Below are 20116 nucleotides of genomic sequence, written 5' to 3' on the forward strand. Positions count from 1 at the left end.
AGCTGAAAGCCCAAGATCAGGGTGCCAACATAGTCAAGTTCTGGTGAGGGCTCTTCTTCTGGCTTGTAGATGGCTGCCTTCTTGCTGTATATTCACATGGCCTTTCCTTGGTCCATGCATGTGGGGCAGGGTAGGGAGGGTGGTATAGAAACAGATTTGTCTCTTTTTTTAAAATTATTATTATAAGGTTGTCAGTCTTACCGAGATAGTACTGCTCCCTTATGACCTCATTTAACCTTAATTATCTCCTAGGAGCCCTATTTTTAAATGTAGTCACTCGAGCATAAAGGCTTCAACATATGAGTTTTGGAGGGATGCCGTTCAGTTCATAGTTTTCCATCCCTGGACCCCTTAACTTCATGTTCTTTTTTCATGCAAAATGCTTTTATTCTCCCTTAACAACCTCAAAAATCTTAACTTATTCCAAAATCAACTGTAAAGTCTAAATTCCAAAATCTCATCTAAATAACATCTAAACCACATATGGATAAGTCTCTAGACATAAACCCTCCTGAGACAGAATTCTTCTCCAGGTGTGAACCTATGAAACCATACAAGTTATATGCTTCCGAAAGATGATGGTAGGATAGACATTCCCATTCCAAAAGGGAGAAACAGGAAAAAAGGAAGAAGTGATGGATCCCAGGCAAGTCCAAAGCCTCGCAAAACAAATTCCATTAGATCTTAATGCCCAAGGATAATGTTCTTTGGCTTAATGCTGTGCCTTACAGGCCCACCAGGGTGACAGCATCTAGATGGCTCTATGGGGTGACCTCATCCCTTTGGGTCTCTTCAAGAGCCCTGCCCATAAAGGTATCTTCAAGGGCAGCCCTGTCCCTGAAGCACTGGGCAGGATCATCATCCTGGCCCACTGAAATCAGAGAGGTACTTAAAACCAGGAGGAAAAGCCATCCCCCAGTCCTGTGGTGGGAGGGCAGCCTGGTGATCTCGAAATCATTTTCTGGGTCACTATTACCTTTCATGAAGAATACAGTAGTCTCCCCTATCAGAGGTTTCATTTTCCAAAAGCAGCCTGAAGATGAGTAGTAGCCTAACACTCCCTCACCATGCCTACATCATTCACCTCACCTCTTCTCTTCATGGAAGCATTGTATCATCTCACATCACTACAAGAAGGCTGAGTGCAATACAATAAAACGTATATTTTGAGAGAGAGACCACGTTCATATATTTCATATTACAGCATGTTGATATAACTGTTATAACTTATTTTTATTGTTGCTAATCTCTTACTGTGCTAATTTGTAAGCTTTATCATAGATATGTATGTGTAGGAAAAAAACATAGTAGTTACAGGGCTCAGCACTCTCTGTGGTTTCAGGTGTCCGCTGGGGCTCTTGGAATGTATTTCCCATGGATAAGGGAGGGACCACTGTAGCATATATTGCTTACAGATTCCAGGAAGTCCAACAGCTTTCCTTCATTCTATGCATCTTTCTCTGTCCTCTTTAGTTCAAACTAGCAGTGTCTTTGCTGATATAATCCCATCTCTATTCCTGGCTTCTGCTGAGATGTCTAATTAAGTCCATGAATTGCAACCGTGATCTCTTTCTTAAATGATTATTCAGCCACACCCTCCATGTTCTCTTTAAAACAAGCTTCTCAGTTTTTGCACGGATAGGCTGAGAATTTTTCAAATCTTGTTCTTGTTTCTTTTTGCTTACCCATTCTTAATTCCTTCTTTAATTCATCTCTCTCCTTTTGCATTTTGCTATAAGCAATCAGGAGGAACCAAGCCACTTTTCAACACTTTGCTTAGAAATCTCAGCTAAATATCCAATTTCATTGCTCACAAATTCTGCCTTCCACAGAACACTAGAACATGACCACAGCTCAACCACTTTTCTTTCTAGTTTATAACAAGGATTGCCTTTCCTCAAATAACCTTTTTTAAATAACGCTTTCCTCATTTTTGTCTGAGATCTCATGAGAGTTACCCATGTCTACGTTTCTGGCGTGCACCTCAAAACTCTTCCAGCCTCTAGCCCATTACCTAGTGCCAAAGTCACCTTCATGTGTTGAGGCATTTGTTTCAGCAGCATCCCCACTCCTTGGTACAAATCTGTGTTAGTGTGCTCAGGCTTCTATCACAAAATATTATCACCTGAGTGGCTTACAAACAGAAATTTATTTCTTGCAGTTCTGGAGGCTGCAAGTCAAGATCAGAATGTCAACATGGTTGGTTTCTGGTTTACAGATGGCTACGTTCTCACTGTGTGCTCACATGACTTCTCCTTGGTGCATGCATGTGGAGAAAGATTTCCCTCTTTCTTGAGCCCAACATTCCTAGTGCATTAGGGTCCCACCCATATAACTTCATTTAACTGTAGTCACCTTCTAAGAGCTCTATCTCCAAATACAGTTTGGGGATTAGGGCTTCAACATAGGAGTTTTGAGAAGACAAAGTTCAGTGCACAGCACCCTCCTTTTCAATCAAATTTGTTAGAGTATAGATTGAAAATATAAAAGAGAAAAGGTTAAAGTATCTATTACTTTCAGAAGAGTGGAAAATTATTGGAGAGGCTTAGCCATTTTGAAACTGTTGAGAAGGATCTGGAAATTATAGTTAAGTGACATGTAAGTGTCATATAATGAAATTAAATGCCAAAATTGCATTTGCGTTACCCTACAAAATTTTATATTATTAAAGAACTTTCCAGTTTTAGCCAGTTGTTCACTGATTTCAAGCAAGAAATGATTAGATGCCATTATAATAAAACCTTATTTATAGAAATATTTGAAATACATTTTTTAGTCACATTGAACTTGGACTTACTACTTGACTGTGTTATGACTGCATTTTTTTTTTTTTAAATCCTGTAGTGATCATTGAAACTATATTTTTGGGTTAGAATTCAGAAATTTACCAACATGTATGGCTTGAACAGCAGTGGTTTTACAGCAAGTATGATATACCATGTCAATCTTACTTGGAAACATTTTTCTCTTAAAATCATTTTTTGAAGAAAATACAAAATGCCTTGTAAAATGGTAATTGCCTCTTTGTTTAGAAGTTTTAAGAAAGTTAAAACCTTTTATTTGGAAGAAACACTAAAAAATTAAGAAAGGTAGAACAAAGAATAGCTACCTTTTTTAAGAATGAAGAATAAATTGAAATTGCGTTCATAAAAGGTAAGTGCCCTATGCTTTCCCTAGAAAAATACTTGCAAAACTGTAAATTGTATGCTTCTTTTTATACCCAGTTTTAATTTGCTTTGAAATTTGGTTATATTTAATTTTTCCTATATTATTCCTTCTTTGAATCGTGGAATGGGATTTTTATTCATTCATAAACTTATAGGACACTGTGTTCTGTAGATGTTTTTTATAATTTAGGATCATAAAATCAATGCTATATGTTTTTTAAAGTATGATATTTTATATACCCAAAAAATAAGAATTTATGTTAGGAAAAAGGCTTATTTGATTCGACAACTTTCTCTTCAATTTGAACAGGTGAGATTCACTTCACTGGGATTAGGATCAGCACTGACCACCCTTGAAACTGGCTGTGTGGCCTTGGCAAACAGTTGTCAGAACATTTCTGGGGGGCTCTGGGGAACTGTGGTGAACATTCTTCTGGACCAGTCCGAATGTAGTATGGTGCGCCGGGAGGTATGTCTGTTTTTTAGCACTCTTTCTCCTTAGAAATTCTTTGTGATAGTGTCTGTAAGCGATACGTGACTCCTGATCAACATGGTGGGCTGACCACCGACCATTATCTCTTCCACCTGTGAAAAAACCCAAACAAAATGACAGTAGAGGACTTGAAAGGTATTAATTCACAGTAAAAACTTCCCGTAAGATCAAATCAGAATATACTACGTTTGAATGTGAACTCTTTTATTTTATTATGCATTGAAAAATAGTTCACAGGAAAAAATTACTTTTATATTATCTCAGCATTTATGGGTCTGTAATATTTATGAAGCTTTAATATAGATAAGAGGCTGTCAAAATAACTTTGTAGTATTTATCATATAACATGAGGGAAAAATAAACCCTATTTTAATTCTTTCTAAATAGTTTGTTTTTTTTATTGCTGCTTTTATTAAGTAATGATTCATGTAAATAGTTTTAAAACAATAATCAAATTGTACTTAGAGGTTTATGAAAAAACAGCAGTTCCTGGGTCCACCATTAGCCAGCCCCCAGTTCCAAGCTCAAAAGGCTAGTTTTCTTGCTATCTGACTTCATGTTTTTAAGTAGTAATGTTTATATTTATGGCTTCTTCTTGATTTATCAACTTCAAAGCTCTTCTGTCACTTCTAGTTACCATGTTTGGAAATGCCAGTTTCTGAGACCACCCTGTTAATCCTGTCATTCTCCCATTATGGTTATATCATCTTTCATTAAGTAGACAGTCAATGCTCCTATTCGTATGATTATTTAATTTGGTCATCTGCAGGATCTAGTCAGTCAAGTTGGACATTTGTGGTTTGTATTTCTAGTTGGCAAATTTTTATTGAAAAGAGTCTGTATAAAAAAAGCGAGAGAGGGCAGGGAGAGGGGTGTGTGTTTAATCTTAAAGGGGACAGTCAAAACCTAAAAGTATATTTCGTAAATGCTCCTGGAAGAGTTTATATTATACAAATAATTTTTTAATAAAGCTGAATTCTGAACTAGGAAAAAATATATTTTCTGATGAAATAATTTCATATACTGTTAAGTCATTACCTACCAAGGTCATCACCTAACAAGAAATACAGTTTGACAATTCTCATAGTGACCTCTCAGCATGTGCAATTGACCAGAGATAAGTCTTTTGCTATTACATTACAATATATTGGTTATTTCAGAGATGACAACAAGATGGCAGTATTGACTTTTTTTTTTTTTTTCATTTTCAGGCTGCATTTATTTTTCAGAATCTCCTTGTAATTCCAATGCCTACAGAAATTATAAAGGATCATACTTGGCAGGTGGGTGATTTTAAACAATTATCAACCTAGTAGGTATTTCAAATTAGTTGATGATAAATTTTCAGCATAAGTAGTATATTTCATTTCTGATGAAACTATATACAATATACTATATATTCTCTTAAAACAAAATGTAGAGTTTTTTTTATGCTGACCATACTTAAAAATTCTCCTCCGTAGTGTTCAAAATAATTTTAAATGATAATAGTTGACATGATGTTTACTATATTTAGACACTCTTCTAGAAATGTAAGACATAGTAACTTGTATAATTGTTTGAGTTGTGAACTGTTACTCTTCTCGTTTTCTAAGTTTAGGAACTTTTGAACAGAGAGTTTAAATAGTTTGCCCTAAATCACACAGCTAGTCAGTGGCGCACCTTTGCTTTGAGTCTAGGTAGTCTCTTACCCACTTCACCGTATTACTTTTCTAATTTAGTAATGATAAACAAATTTGTAGGTATGTGTTGATGTTAACACAATTCTTATTTGTTAATTACTTCCGTGTATTATTATAATAAGGGATCTAATTTGTGATGTTAAGCAGTTTATTGTAAATCTCTTGGGTGTTTGGCATGTTTTGTGCATGTAAGTATGTTATAACTTGCTTAAAAGATAGAATTTCTTGAAGCTGTGAAAATTGGCTCTGTGTTTTTGGATGAATACTTTGCTGTATATAATTAGATAAGGTAATGCATTATAGGGCCCCATTGCTTGTAACAAATATACCTTGGTTAATAAATGACCACATAACCCCATTCTCCTTGTGTTTCTATTTTACCTGATTCTTCTAGACCTCTACATTTAAAATAACAATGACCACCATGTGCTGGCTGTTCCTTACGGTAGTCTTATTTCTTATATAAATTGCTCTGTTTAGGAAGAGTAAGCTCACAATGTTGTTAGATTTATTAAAACACAACAATAACAACTTCATAGTCATAAAAGACATTGAATATTGAAGTAAGAGTTTTAATTATAGTGACGTATATAAATGTTCTCAAAAAGAAGTGTTAATAGAAATACCTTGTTAGTTTAATTATGCCTTTAACTTGTGAATTCCTTTATCTTTCTGAAGAGTAAGTTAAAATATCTATCTTTTCTTGATGATGGGGAGTGTGAAAGAAGAGACACACACACAAATCTTATGGTTAAAGGGAAACTTGGAATATGTTTTGACCATATCTTTTTTGTTGGCTGTTAGATTTACGTTTGCTATCTTTTATTTTTCTCTTTCTTATGGCCTGTTTTAAAATCTTAACTTTATTATAATTTCCCAGAAAATAGAAATATTTATAAACTAATGATGGGATTGTTTGCAAACTTTAAACCAATCCTCATTGCTTGATATTTGCTATTAGATATTCCAGGAAAAGTAGTAAGTGACAATGCAAAATATTGAGGAAAAATGCAAAGAGAAAAAAAATTATGTGATCACAGATTCTTTTCAGCCTCCTGGTGGCAGTTCGTGTGTGTGTGTGTGTGTGTGTGTGTGTGTGTATGTTTTCCTCGTTAGGATGAATTCAACAGGAAGTAATGTGGCAAATTTTGCCTTGGATATTGATGGACTTTTTCGTTTTGTTTGGCTTAGTGATAGGTATAAAAAATAATTGTGAACATAATTACTTGGACCACCTTATTTCATATATTTTAACACCTGGTATTTTACATTATATGTAAATTGAAAAATACTGCTTTTATTGTGTTTTTGGCTCAAGTATATGATTTCTTGGTTAAAGCTGATCATTTCATAGAAACATTTTAAATGAAATGGCCCCTCAAGAGAGAGAACAGCTTTGTGCCTTCAGGGGATGTTTAGGCAGCAAAGGCCTAGAGCATTTTTGTCCTAGGTCAGGCTGCTGTAAGTGTGTAAGGACAGAAGCAGAGTGGAAGGAGATGGTAGCATCTGAGACCCATTCATTTCCTTGAGAGGAGACAATGGATTTTTTTAAAGAAATTGTTTGATACGTCAGTGTCTCCTTCTTTCCCTCTTTTCCTACAGGGGCCCTGTGTCCATGATGAGGACTCTGGCCTATCACTCATTGGAAAACCTGCCCTTCAGGCTCTTTTATATCATTGCCATTTTTATGAACATTTGAATCAGATGGTAAAACATTGTTACCTAGGGCGGTGTGTGTTTGATTTGAATTTTTCTGCTTTTGATAGAAATTCAGAAGGCAATGATTTAAATGGTAAGTACAATATCTTTATGTTTTTATTTTTATAATATGTGACTTTTAAAAACTGGTGAAAATACATATGTTTGTTTAAAAATTTTGAAAAATAAAGGAAAGTATACAGGGAAAACATTCATTTCCATTTCACCACCCAGATAGATATATTTTCTTCCAGTCTTCTTTCTCTGTATAGCTTTCTTTGTTTTATGTAATTACGTTAATATCTTATGTACATGTTTGTATTTCCTTCTTTCATTAAATATTACACAAGCATTTTTCTATGTTATAAATTCTTGATGGAAATTATTTTTGACATCTTATTAATGTTTTATAAGTTATGCCCATCAGTACAGTTTTATAGTTTCTTTTTTAAAAAAATTTATTATACTTTAAGTTCTGGGGTACTTGTGCAGATTGTGCAAGTTTATTACATAGGTATACATGTGCCACGGTGGTGGTTTGCTGCATCTATCGCCCTGTCATCTACATTAGATACTTCTCGTTATCCCACCCCAATCCTCCCACCCCGTTATTCCTCCCCTAGGCCCCCACCCCCTAGGCCCTGGTGTGTGATGTTTCCCTCCCTGTGTCCATTTGTTCTCATTGTCAGCACCCACTTATGAGTGAGAACAGGTTGTGTTTGGTTTTCTGTTCTTGTGTCAGTTTGCTGAGAATGATGGTTTCCAGATTCATCCATGTCCCTGCAAAGGACATTAACTCACCCCTTTTTATGGCTGCATAGTATTCCATGTTGTATATGTGCCACAATCTCTTTAACCAGTCCATCACTGATGGGCATTTGGGTTGGTTCCAAGCCTTTGCTATTGTGAGTAGTGCTGCAATAAACATACATGTGCATGTGTTTTTTTTTTTTCTCTATTTCTGTTAAATATCCCCATTTCCCCAGTTACTCAGCCCTTAAACCTATGAATGCCCCTTGATTTCTTTCTTTCCCTCATCTCCCACATTGATGCCATCAGCTAGTTCTGATGCCTTGATGCCAATAGTATATTCCTCACTGCCTTGTCTCCTATTGCCTGAGTCTAAGACATCAGTCTCTTCTGCCCAGTTCATTGCCCTGGCCTCCTGATTGATCTGTTTTTATAATAGAATGATTTATAATCCTTTGGGTATATACCCAGTAATGGGATTGCTGGGTCAAATGGTATTTCTATTTCTAGATCCTTGAGGAATTGCCACACTGTCTTCCACAATGGTTGAATTAATCTACACACCCACCAACAGTGTAAAAGTGTTCCTATTTCTCCACATTTTCTGTAGCATCTGTTGTCTCCTGATTTTTTTTAATGATCACCATTCTAACTAGCGTGAGGTGGTATCTCAATGTAGTTTTGATTTCCATTTCTCTAATGACCATTGATGCTGAGCTTTTTTTCACATTTGTTGGCCACGTAAATGTCTTCTTTTGAAAACTGTCTGTTCATATCCTTTGCTCACTTTTTGATGGTGCTGTTGTTTTCTTGCAAATTTGTGTAAGTTCTTCATAGATGCTGGATATTAGCCCTTTGTCAGATGGGTAGATTGCAGAAATTTTTTCCCATTCTGTTGGTTGCCAGTTCACTCTATAGATAGTTTCTTTTGTGGTGCAGAAGCTCTTAAGTTTAATTAGATCCCATTTGTCTATTTTGGCTTTTGTTGCGATTGCTTTTGGTGTTTGAGTCATGAAGTCCTTGCCCATGCCTATGTCCTGAATGGAATGGTATTGCCTAGGTTTTCTTCTAGAATTTTTTATAGTTTTAGGTCTCATGTTTAAATCATTTATCCATCTGTAGTTAATTTTTGTATAAGGTATAAGGAAGGGATCCAGTTTCAGCTTTCTGCATATGGCTGGCCAGTTTTCCCAACATCATTTATTAAATAGGGAATCCTTTCCTCATTGCTTGTTTTTGTCAGGTTTCTCAAGGATCACATGATTGTAGTTATATGGCGTTGTTTCTGATGCCTCTGTTATGTTCCATTGGTCTGTATCTCTGTCTTGGTACCAGTACCAAGCTGTTTTGATTATAGTAGCCTTGTAATATAGTTTGAAGTCAGGCAGTGTGATGCTTGCTTCCAGCTTTGTTTTTTTTTTTTTTTTTTTTTTTTTGCTTAGGATTGTCTTGGCTATGTGGGCGCTTTTGGTTCCATATGAAGTTTAAGGTGGTTTTTTCAATTCCATGAAGAAAGTCATTGGTAGCTTGATGGGGGATAGCATTGAATCTATACTTTGGGGCGGTATGGCCATTTTCATGATATTGATTCTTCCTAACCATGAGCGTGGAGTGTTTTTGCATTTGTTTGTGTCCTCTCTTATTTCCTTGAGCAGTGGTTTGTAGTTCTTGAAGAGGTCCTTCACATTTCTTGTTATATTCCTAGGTATTTTATTCTCTTTGTAGCAGCTGTGAATGGGAGTTTGCTCATGATTTGGCTCTCTGTGTGTCTGTTATTGGTATGTAGGAGTGCTTGTGATTTTTGCACATTGATTTTGTATCTTGAGACTTTGCTGAAGTTGCTTATCAGCTTAAGGAGATTTTGGGCTGAGAAAATGGGGTTTTCAAAATCTACAATCATATCATATGCGAACAGGGACAATTTGACTTCCTCTCTTCCTATTTGAATACCCTTTATTTCTTTTCTCTTGCCTGATTGCCCTGGCCAGAACTTCCAATACTATGTTGAATAGGAGTGGTGAGAGAGGGCATCCTTGACTTGTACGTTTTCAAAGGGAATGCTTCCAGCGTTTCCCCATTCAGTATGATACTGGCTGTGGGTTTGTCATAAATAGCTCTTATTATTTTGAGATATGTTCCATCAATACCTAGTTATGTTAGGCATATCAGTACAGTTTTATAGTTTCTTTCTCTATTAATGTCTTAAACTTTTTTGGAACTTTCATTTCTAGGCAATGTAAATTTTTTCATTCTTCTTGTGAATGAGACCTTTCCCACTACATTTTCTAATGTATTTTGCTCATGTATCAAAAGCTGTTTATTTTAGTATGTTACTCATTTGTCACAGTATTTTCCTGAAACCTGTTTATTCCTTTTGTTTGTAGGTTCTCTTAGATTTGCTGAGTATAAGATCTGAGCACATAAAAATAATAAATGTATTTTATAATAAATAGTAATTTAATACTATAAATAGCTTGTATTTGTAAATTCATTTTTAAAGTAATTTTTTAGACTCTTGCCATAGATTGAAACTTACAGAAAGGTTCAAGAATAGTACAAGAAAATTCTCAAATGTTAACATTTTACTATATTTACTTTCTACTTCATGTGTGTATATGTGTATAAACGGAGATGTATGATCTCTGTGTATCCTTTCTGAGCCATTGAAGAGTAAATTGAAGACATTAATTTCCTTTATCCCAAATTATTAAGTGTGAATTTATGATTTACTTTCTGTTACATCGTGGCGGAATCAAGAAAATGACATTTGATGAAGTTTTGAACATTTTAAATAATTATCCCTGTTGGAAAAGTGACTGACTTAATTGTGTAAATTTCTCTGGATCAGTTACTCAGAGCATGGCCCCAACTAATAGCATTGGCATCTTCTGTGAACTTGTTAGAAATGCACATTGAGGTCTTCCATTCTTACCTGGGGTATTGGAACCTCTGGGGTTGGGACTGCAGCAACTGCTTTAGCAAGCTCTCAGTGATTTTTATGCACATTAAAAAAAAAAAACAAAAACAAAAAAACTCTTTCCTTACATTTGCTTTAAAAAAAAAAATTATCTATCTTAGAAGCTAAATCCATGTAAGTTTTTTTTCTTTCTTTAGTTTTGAATTGGTTTCCCGTAATGAGTACTCTTTTAGTTAATTGTTACAGTTCCCAGGAGGGTTTCCATGTTAACAGTTTTCTCTTTGTTGCAGGTTTAGATGACTCATTCAAGTTTTGGAGGCCTCCATCTAGGATATCCAGTGAGGATCAAGATCCGAATTCTCTCTCCACCTCAGAAACAACGGTACTTGCAAAGAATGCATAAGCGCTTCATTTTGAATCTCTGAAAAAATCTGAATTTGCATGGTGGGAAAAGATAAGAATACAAAGTGTAAGGTTGTAACAGCTATGATTTATTTGAAATGCTGTCTGCAGAATTTTGCTAAATTATTGTGTATAACCTGCACATCAGCCATACATTAGAGATACTTATTTTGCTTTTCTGTGAGCACAAGCCACTCTGAAGTACAAAGTAACTCTGTGATCATTAGTGCTATAGGTAGCAGAATTGGAGTTTGAACAAGGGTGTGCCTTGCTACAGTATAGCTACACTGAATATCCCTTTAGTTGAGAATTTTCAACCACTCTTTCCTCTCTTTTTTTGATAGTACAAAAGTATGAAAGTGTGTTTATCATTAGTATTAGAAGAGAACAGGTTGCATGTGATTAAAAATGCTTGATTACCCTGAGATCATGCTTAAGGGCAGGGCAATATGAAGAACATTAAGATGTTCCAGTGTGGTGCTGACAACTTTAACACACTTCTAAGTACTTGCATCACACAGAAGTTTATCTGGAATACCTGGAATTTATATATGCCTGTCTGCATGCCTTCTTTCCTTCCTTTCATTCATGCATTAGTTGCTTTTTTCTGCAGAAAAGTTTGAAACACTAAGTATTTTTGAGTAATGATTGATGCTAGCTTTCAGTTATTTATAAACATATAGAATCATTTATTCTCAACTGGATAACATTACCTTTAATTTTAAAGTGTTTTTGGAATAATTACTGTATTATATAGAACATATTAGGAAGACAAAGGTTTGATACATCTGTTTCCAGGAACAAAAATAATATGAGAACAGTAATTGTTATATAGACATTATAATTTAAAGATTATGTTTAATCAATCTCCTAGTTTCTCAAAAGACTGATACCTTTTGCTACAGTTTTAAGTCTTTCTTCCCCTACATTCAAGAGAAGTATTTATGTTTAGTGCTACATCGGGCCTTTATATGGAAAAGTAAGATAATTACCCGAGTTCCACTAGATGTCATGCTTTCCTTTCCCACGTGGAGATAGTGTGTACGTTTGTCTCAACAAGAGTAATAATATGATAAATACCAAAGTGAAGTGTATTAATTGGTTATTTAGTTCACAGAAGGACAACATGAATATGTGCTTAAAAGTAAATTTTCTTAGGTTAACCTATTTGTCAGAAGCTATAGACTAGCCTAGAAATCTTTGTACATACTTCAGTTTTTTGCTTTTCATAGGTATTCAGTAAATAGTGATTGTCCTAATTAACTTTGAGTTATCGTAGCTATTTTGTGGTGAGCATTCAAGTTGTATTTATCCTATACAAGAAAACACGTCTACTTTTTACTTTCTTTTTTGGGGGGGTTCCAAACAATTTTTAGAATGGGTGACTTTTATTCACAAAAATAGTCTTAGTATCCTAATTCTACTAGTTGTCATATTTTCTTTACCATACCCCCGATGATCTGTATCTTTGTCCCAATGGGAGAAAAATCTGGAGATTTATGCCAGGAATACTTTCAACTAAAGGTGCCAGTGCTTAGACCAAGTCATACTTTCTCATTTTTAGAAAATGTTGAAGTTACAAATTGAGGTATAAGTTAAGTGGATGTACATCTTATTAATCAGCTTATCTGCTTATTTTTATCTTTGTTTCATCTCAGAATTGAGAAAAAATGCAATCTTTTATTGGTTGATTGGCTGGTTTTTCTGTTTTGTCTTTCCAAGGGAAGCATCATCTTTTGATTTGGGTCTTGTCATCCAGCATGCTCCTTCTGGGTCACTATCCATTTTGTGCTGTTAATGCCAAGTTAGGGACTTTCCTGCTGTTATCTAGTGAGTATTGGTTCAGTTGTTTGGCAAGCTTTGTAAGGATTGTTGGGTCCTGTATGTTTTATAAACTACAGATAGAGTAAGCAGAGTGTCAGTGTTAGATTGGGGGCATTGGCCTTGTAAATGCTTCCTCAGGAATGGTCTCTATCAAGCTCGGTATTCTCTTTCTCTAGGGTAGGAGGATTCAGCCATTAGGTGTTGTTTTTCCTCTCGAAATCACATTTATACTTCTGAGAAGTATCCAAGATGGACAAGTGTTTGTGTCTCTTGCATACCTGTGTGCAGCAACAGCTTTATGACCAAAATTTGGTCTTTCCTATTGTTCGTGAGCAGAGCTATGTCTGTATTTTTTTTTTTTAATCAATTGTCAAAATAGAATATGTGGGAAATGTAATTTTTTTCTTTTTGAGCCTTTCTTTGTGAAATATGTGATATTTTCAAATTTTTGGAGCACAAATTTAAAGAATGCTGATTTTAGTTTTTCTGAAGATTGAAAGAGAATTTTTTTTTTTTTTTTGAGATGGAGTTTCGCTCTTGTTACCCAGGCTGGGGTGCAATGGCGCAATCTCGGTTCACTGCAACCTCCACCTCCTGGGTTCAAGCAATTCTCCTGCCTCAGCATCCTAAAAGAGAATTTTTATACTTAATAGTCTTAAAAAAGTTGGGCTGGGCACAGTGGCTCATGCCTATAATCCCAGCACTTTGAGAGGCCAAAGCGGGCAGATCACGAGGTCAAGAGATCGAGACCATCCTGGTCAACATGGTGAAACCCCATCTCTACTAAAAATACAAAAATTAGCTGGGTGCAGTGGTGCACACCTGTACTCTCAGCTACTTGGTAGGCTGAGGCAGGAGAATCGCTTGAACCTGGGAGGCAGAGGTTGCAGTTAACTGAGATTGTGCCACTGCACTCCAGCCTGGCGACAGAGCGAGACTCTGTCTCAAAGAAATAAAAACAAACAAAAAAACCTGAAAAGCATTGTTATTATCTTGCAAAAGGGGAAATTTGGGTATGGAGTGAGGTCCCACTCCTAGCATAGTAGATGGTAGAACATTCTTTTGAGTCCAGAAGTGTGTTTGCCCCTTCCTTCACTCTAAGGCCAGATGTGATTGATCCCATAAAAGATGTTATAGTCAAGCAGCAGTGAGATTTCTTTAGAAGGCATGGTGAAATGAGAAGTAATTTTGTGTAGGACATGGCAATTGAAATGGGCTTTAAAATATTATCCCCTTCTCTTTTATACACATGCACACATTTGCAAGGGGCTGAAAAGATTCAAATATTCCTTAGGATTCAGTGACCACTGAAATGATAAAAGTCTACGTGAGAACATAAAGTATAATTAGAAAGTAACTGAATGTAAAGTTGTGTGGTCCTGAAGGCATTAACATTCAGAAAATACAAGAGGCGTTTTGGAGTAGAATGTGGGAGGGAAAGCTGAAGTTTGATGACCTGACTAATCAGATAGGAGTTAGTTAAGAAAGCTGAGTCAGCTTTCGGATTTGAAGAGATAAGATATAATAGCTATAAAGATAAAGATAAAAGGATATTTCAGCGGCATGGAATGGCATGAAACATTATGAGAGAAATAACATTGACACTCATTTGATGGTAGTTAAAATTGTTTCATAGAATGAAGAGTAGACAGAGGACAGTTTAAGCAGGGATGGATCTAAGGGGCTTTTTAAAATAAAAATAGTTTTGACATAGGCATCACTGTTAGGACATATACAGACTTCCAGCGTGGTGACCCCAGGAAAGCTTGAGGAGGTGGCAATTTGTGTGGTGATGGAGAGAGAAAGAAAATGATATACTCTGTTTAAATAAATTTCAGCCACCTGTGGATTATCGAGAATCTAACAACCTTATGTATTTAATTAGGAGGAAAATGCAAGTGAAACAAGCTCTTGGGAATTTGTGCCCTTAAATTACACAGAGGACGGCACAGGGACTGTGACTATGTTGTGGTGATAATCTGTCCCTTTAAGCAGTCTTTTCGTTAGATGTGCAAGAGTCGTCTACCATCTTCTGCTCATTTCCTTCAAAGGAATTTTCTGAACTTTCTTTTTTGAAGTATATTGTACACATCCATTTGAATTATGAATCTATTAGTTACAATGATTTAAACTTCTTATTATAGTTTAGTTAGAATTAATGATTACAGATTGAGAAGCATGCCAAAGCTTTTCTTCTCTTGGACATATCGAGAAAAGTATTATTTATTAAAATGAACACATGGAACTTAGAATCTCATAGAAACCCTTCACATCTGATAATTTCCCATGTTTTAAAAACATGGCTATATTTGTACTTTATTTTTTTTCACACTACAATCCTTATTTTCTCCCTTTATACCTTTTTAAAAACAACCTTTTTTGGCACCAGTATTGCTTTTGAGGGAAGTTGATGAAACTGTTATTAGATCATTTTGACAAATAAAATATTCAAGTTCTGAAATAACTTTCAAAAAGTGAAATCACTTTTTTCTGTAAGGCAGATACAAAGAAAATCATTTTTGAACATTGCTGCATTTTTGCTTATATGACAGAAATTGTCTTTTTTTGTGCTCCAATTCTACTTGGATATGGCAAATGACTGCTATTTTCAGGGATTTCAAAGGAACTTTCTTAATTTTAGCTGCTTATCTTAAACTGAAGCATAATTTAGAAACCTTCTTTAGTTACCAAATCTGCTTACAAACACATTGAAGACTGTTTTTTTTTGTTTTTATAAGCAAGATTTGAGTCAATTTTATTTTTTATTCTCCCTTAGCTTTGAGCTATAAATGACAAATAAAATTGTATGTATTTAAGGTATACAGTGAGATTATCTTATATATGTATATGTGGTGAAATGATTACCACAGTCAAATTAGTTAACCTTAGAGTTAACCTTTTGTGTGTGTGTGGTGAGAACACTTAAAATCTACTCTCTTAAGAAATTTCAAGTAGACTGTGTGGTATTATTAAGCATATTCACCATGCTGCACATTAGATTCCCAAGACTTACCCATCTTATCTGAAAGTTTGCACTCTTTGAATAAACATCTCCCCCTTTCCCCAACTGCTATCCGCTAGCAACATCCATTACACAATCTGAGTCTGTTTTAGGACAGTACCTTTAAAAGTAGCATCAACCTGCTCAAAAAAGCTTGTATTGTCTTCTGCAATATCTGCAAAGTGATAAGACTAGAAATATTTTCAAATTCAGGTTTCATTTTGTCTTATCAAGGGAATATAAATTGAAGATCTTAGGATATGTTATGTGGTAGATGTGAAAACAAGGGACAAGTCTAGACCATGATTTTGCACTTAGCCCATTTTAGTGAACTGAGCAAGTGATGGATATAAGAATTAGATTCTCAGGGTTGTAAGAGGACAACCCTAGGCATCCCACTTGGGGCTTCCTACCTACTGTGAGGTAGAGAGCACGAAGCTTGACAGGAAGGGATGACTTAGGCAGGCTCAGCTGGCTCTTAAACGAAGCCAACTCCCCTCCTTCAGCTCTCCCTCCTCTGTCTGGGATGGGACAGAGATCTTAGTCTAGCTGAAGTTTCATGGGGACACGGGGATCACGGAGAAAGAAGCCTCTCCTCTCAAACGAGGCCAGCCACCTTTCTCAAGAGGTACATCTGAGGACATGCTCTGATTTTAAGGCATGTATGCCGTCATTCATGAATGCAGTCCTGGACTGAGAATCCTGATTACTCTCAACTTCAACAAATCCCTTAACTTGGGGTCCTTTTCTCTAAATGAGGACCTGGACTAGATCAGGTTTTCTCTACCTATAGCTTTGTAGGCTCATAGTGCACCTTCTAATAGCTAGTACTTGAATGCCAAAATTGTCTAGTTATTACTTGGATTTCAAGGTGAAAAGTAACATATTTACATATCAGTGTACATTATCAAATATAACCAAATACTATAGTAGAGAGTATTTCTAAACAAGCAAGGATTTGAGCAGAGAAGTGGAGCAATTTTTTGTTTTTACTTATTAAAATAGCAATGTGTTAATTTAGCAAATTTAAAAAATAGAGAGGCTAGTAGAAATATAAATCATCCGTAGTCAAGTTTAAAGCACCATATAAGGCAATCTTTGTGTTTCTCCAACCACATGACATAAGTTTTAATACAACTATAAGGTACTTTCTAGAAGGATCTTTTCTAAACTTGTGTATCCCTTCTGTGCAGTATACTAGGGAAAATCACATCTTTATTAATGCCTGACCTTTGTTCACAAATCACAACTTAGCTTTCTTCTAATGAGCCAGGTATTAAATGGGCCCATATAAGCTTTCTTTCTGCACACTGATCTTGAAACTGCAAACCAGGTACCTATTTATATCACTAATAAGGCCTTCTTGAGTCTTTGTCAACTGAAAGAATGTTCGGTGAAATGATAAAGGATTTCAGCATCATTATCTCCTTAACTTTTCTTATACAACCAAGAGTTGTGGCAGGAGCCAGATAGATTAGCTTCTGCATAGTTCGTGGTATCAGTCTTGGCATATGATTTTCTTCACTGAACTATAAATGTTGTCTTGATGTCTGTTGACAGGAACATTTTTTCACATTCATCTCATTGCCAATTGTAGGCAAATATATTTTTTAAATTAAACAAGCTTTAAGTTATTTTTACCTAGTATCTGGATCTAATATTATATAAAATAAGGCATTTAATGTTTGTTTATGTTTGACTTATTTAGGCTGAATGTTTTTCTGGATTTAGCTTTTAGATTACTTTATATGCCTAGCTTACATTTTGTAGCTGCAGCTTCCTCACTTATTTCTTGGTATCATGACTGTTATATTTACTTAATGTGGTGAAAGATGGTTAAGGGCTCAAGTTAAAAGATTCAAAAAACTGTATATTTCATGTTCATAATTTCTTCAAATTTATGTTCTGTTTACTATTAGAAACTGCAAATGAAAATAACCTTATTTTTTGCTTTCATTATATCATAGTAAGTCTAAGGTACTCTATTTAAGTGTTACGATATATACACAATCAACATACAGATGTCTAAGTGATACAGGATCTGAGTCTGGAGTGGTACTTTATAACTTCTGTTGATCGCTTATGTTGTGATGCATGCACTGATATGGAGGCTACCCAGATATGGGCACTTCATGTTATTTCACAGAAGAGAAATTGGTGGTAAAGAAAAGAGTTATCTGATTTCACCATGTAAAGTGTTTTTCACCTAAGAGGTGCCAAACACATCACTTTGTGCTTTTTCAGTCTTAGAAGGTCTGTCTGCTGATTATACACCTGTAGATGAAATTGTATTTGCTTTCCACAGATTTTTCTGTTAGGTTAAATGTTGTATTCTGAAGCAGTGCCAGCATATTGGCACAATGCTCTTCCTTGATGTGAGATGAGGTGGAGAAAAATCTTTTAATACTTCTAATTTTTTAGGCATTATTAAAATATATGTGTGCCATTTGGAACATTAAAAAATATCTTTGGTATGAATCAAGAAATGCAAAATATCACAATGAAATATAGTTACAGTGGTATATTTTAGCCTTTCTAACATTTGAGCAGTGAGGGAATTGACTTTATGGGAACCTTAAACTCCTAAATCAGGCATCCCCAAACTTTTTACACAGGGGGCCAGTTCACTGTCCCTCAGACCATTGGAGGGCCGCCACATACTGTGCTCCTCTCACTGACCACCAATGAAAGAGGTGCCCCTTCCTCAAGTGCGGCAGAGGGCCGGATAAATGGCCTCAGGGGCCACATATGGCCCCTGGGCTGTAGTTTCCGGATGCCTGTCCTAAATGAACCTCAAGTTAAAACTTTGCTCCTTTGAGTCACTGATTTATGTAAACAATGACAATCCCTGTAAGAAGAAGTAGAAAATGTCATTTATAAAAACTACTGTAACTCCCAAGATATGAGTATTTTCTAGTTATCTTAACCAGTACAATTTTTTTATAAACCTTCTTGTTTAAGGATACCTTGTATATATGTTGCTTGTGTTTCATTTTCCATACTGTCACATTAATAGGTAAAATAATTTACTGATTCATAGGTGGCACCTTCATCGGAGAGTGCTGAATTTCAGCCACTTGTGCAGTCAACGACACTTCTACCTGAAGCCTCCCATGACCAGTTTGTGGCTCAAGGTATCCTTTTAGCGAAGACATTCTATCTTCAAAAAGAAAAATGACAAGTTGGTCCAGACAGATATTTTGAAAGTAAATGTTTAAAGAACATAATTTGAGTGAAATAAGTTATAGACCATTATGAAATAAATTTAGAATAAATATATCAGAAATTAACAAAACAAATGCTCTTAACTCATAAATGGAATTTGGCTACCAAATAGTCTGATTCCCATATAGCTCCTTATTAGACTCTCATAGGTATTTGACATTAGAATTTGGGAACTGATGGGTATAACTTTATTTTTTCCCTTCTTTTGAGAAAACACTTTACTACAAGTAATTCACTTTGAAAGTAAAGAGATTCTGGTCTTTTCTAAGGCTGTGCTTCCATTTAAAAGCACATAAAATGTATTCAGTCTTTATTTTATTAGAAATACACAATACACAACTTGTGACTTATTTTTATTAATGACAATATATAAACTGTACTCCTGGTACTGGGAACTGCTTCCAACACTGCTGTGCTTCAAATTTTATATATTTTGAAGATTGCAGGTTAGCTTTTATTTTTGTTTTTGTTTTTTTTTTTTTTTTTAATTCTAGAAAGTATATAAATATTATTCAGTAGCATTAAATTCCTGACTTGAAAGAAATATACTACCTAAAAAGAAAGTAATTTTAAACACTGGCATACATACTCGTATATGCAGAGAAAATGCTTTCTGAAATGTTTAGAAAAACTTGCTGAATTAAAACTTTGAATTTTCATTACAATATTGTTTCCAATAATTTCCTAAACAGTGTTCCATTTTGGTTTTTAGTAATTCATGTTCACGATATGTAAAAAGATTTAACTGTAGGAAATACTCATTTGATCTTTTTTTTTTTAAGCATCAGTGTTTTAATACCATGAAATATAAGTACAAAACATTGTATAAGTATACTTTTTAACTACACGGAGATGAACTAATACATTTATATTTTTATCAGAACCTGTACCACCCAGCACTGGCCAATGTACTAGTAGCTTTCCACAGGGATTTTTTTTTTACTGTTCCTGTAAGGT

General features: G+C 35.2%; 1 protein-coding gene across 9 annotated transcripts in view; it reads left to right on the forward strand.

Annotated features, from left to right (window-relative positions):
- Positions 1 to 20116, forward strand: part of RTTN (rotatin) — a 184001-nt gene that overhangs the window by 95345 nt on the left and 68540 nt on the right. For all 9 annotated transcript variants that reach the window (XR_012513060.1, XR_012513061.1, XM_074383250.1 and 6 more), the window contains 5 exons: positions 3478 to 3636; positions 4872 to 4943; positions 6945 to 7134; positions 10998 to 11089; positions 18975 to 19068. Coding sequence is in view for 7 of the 9 variants with exons in the window: in XM_074383250.1 (XP_074239351.1) it covers positions 3478 to 3636; positions 4872 to 4943; positions 6945 to 7134; positions 10998 to 11089; positions 18975 to 19068 (607 nt within the window). In the remaining 2 variants the exon portion in view is untranslated. The remainder of the gene's footprint in view (positions 1 to 3477; positions 3637 to 4871; positions 4944 to 6944; positions 7135 to 10997; positions 11090 to 18974; positions 19069 to 20116) is intronic.

Source organism: Saimiri boliviensis, chromosome 13, assembly GCF_048565385.1.
Source record: "Saimiri boliviensis isolate mSaiBol1 chromosome 13, mSaiBol1.pri, whole genome shotgun sequence".
NCBI classification, from domain to species: Eukaryota; Metazoa; Chordata; class Mammalia; order Primates; family Cebidae; genus Saimiri; species Saimiri boliviensis.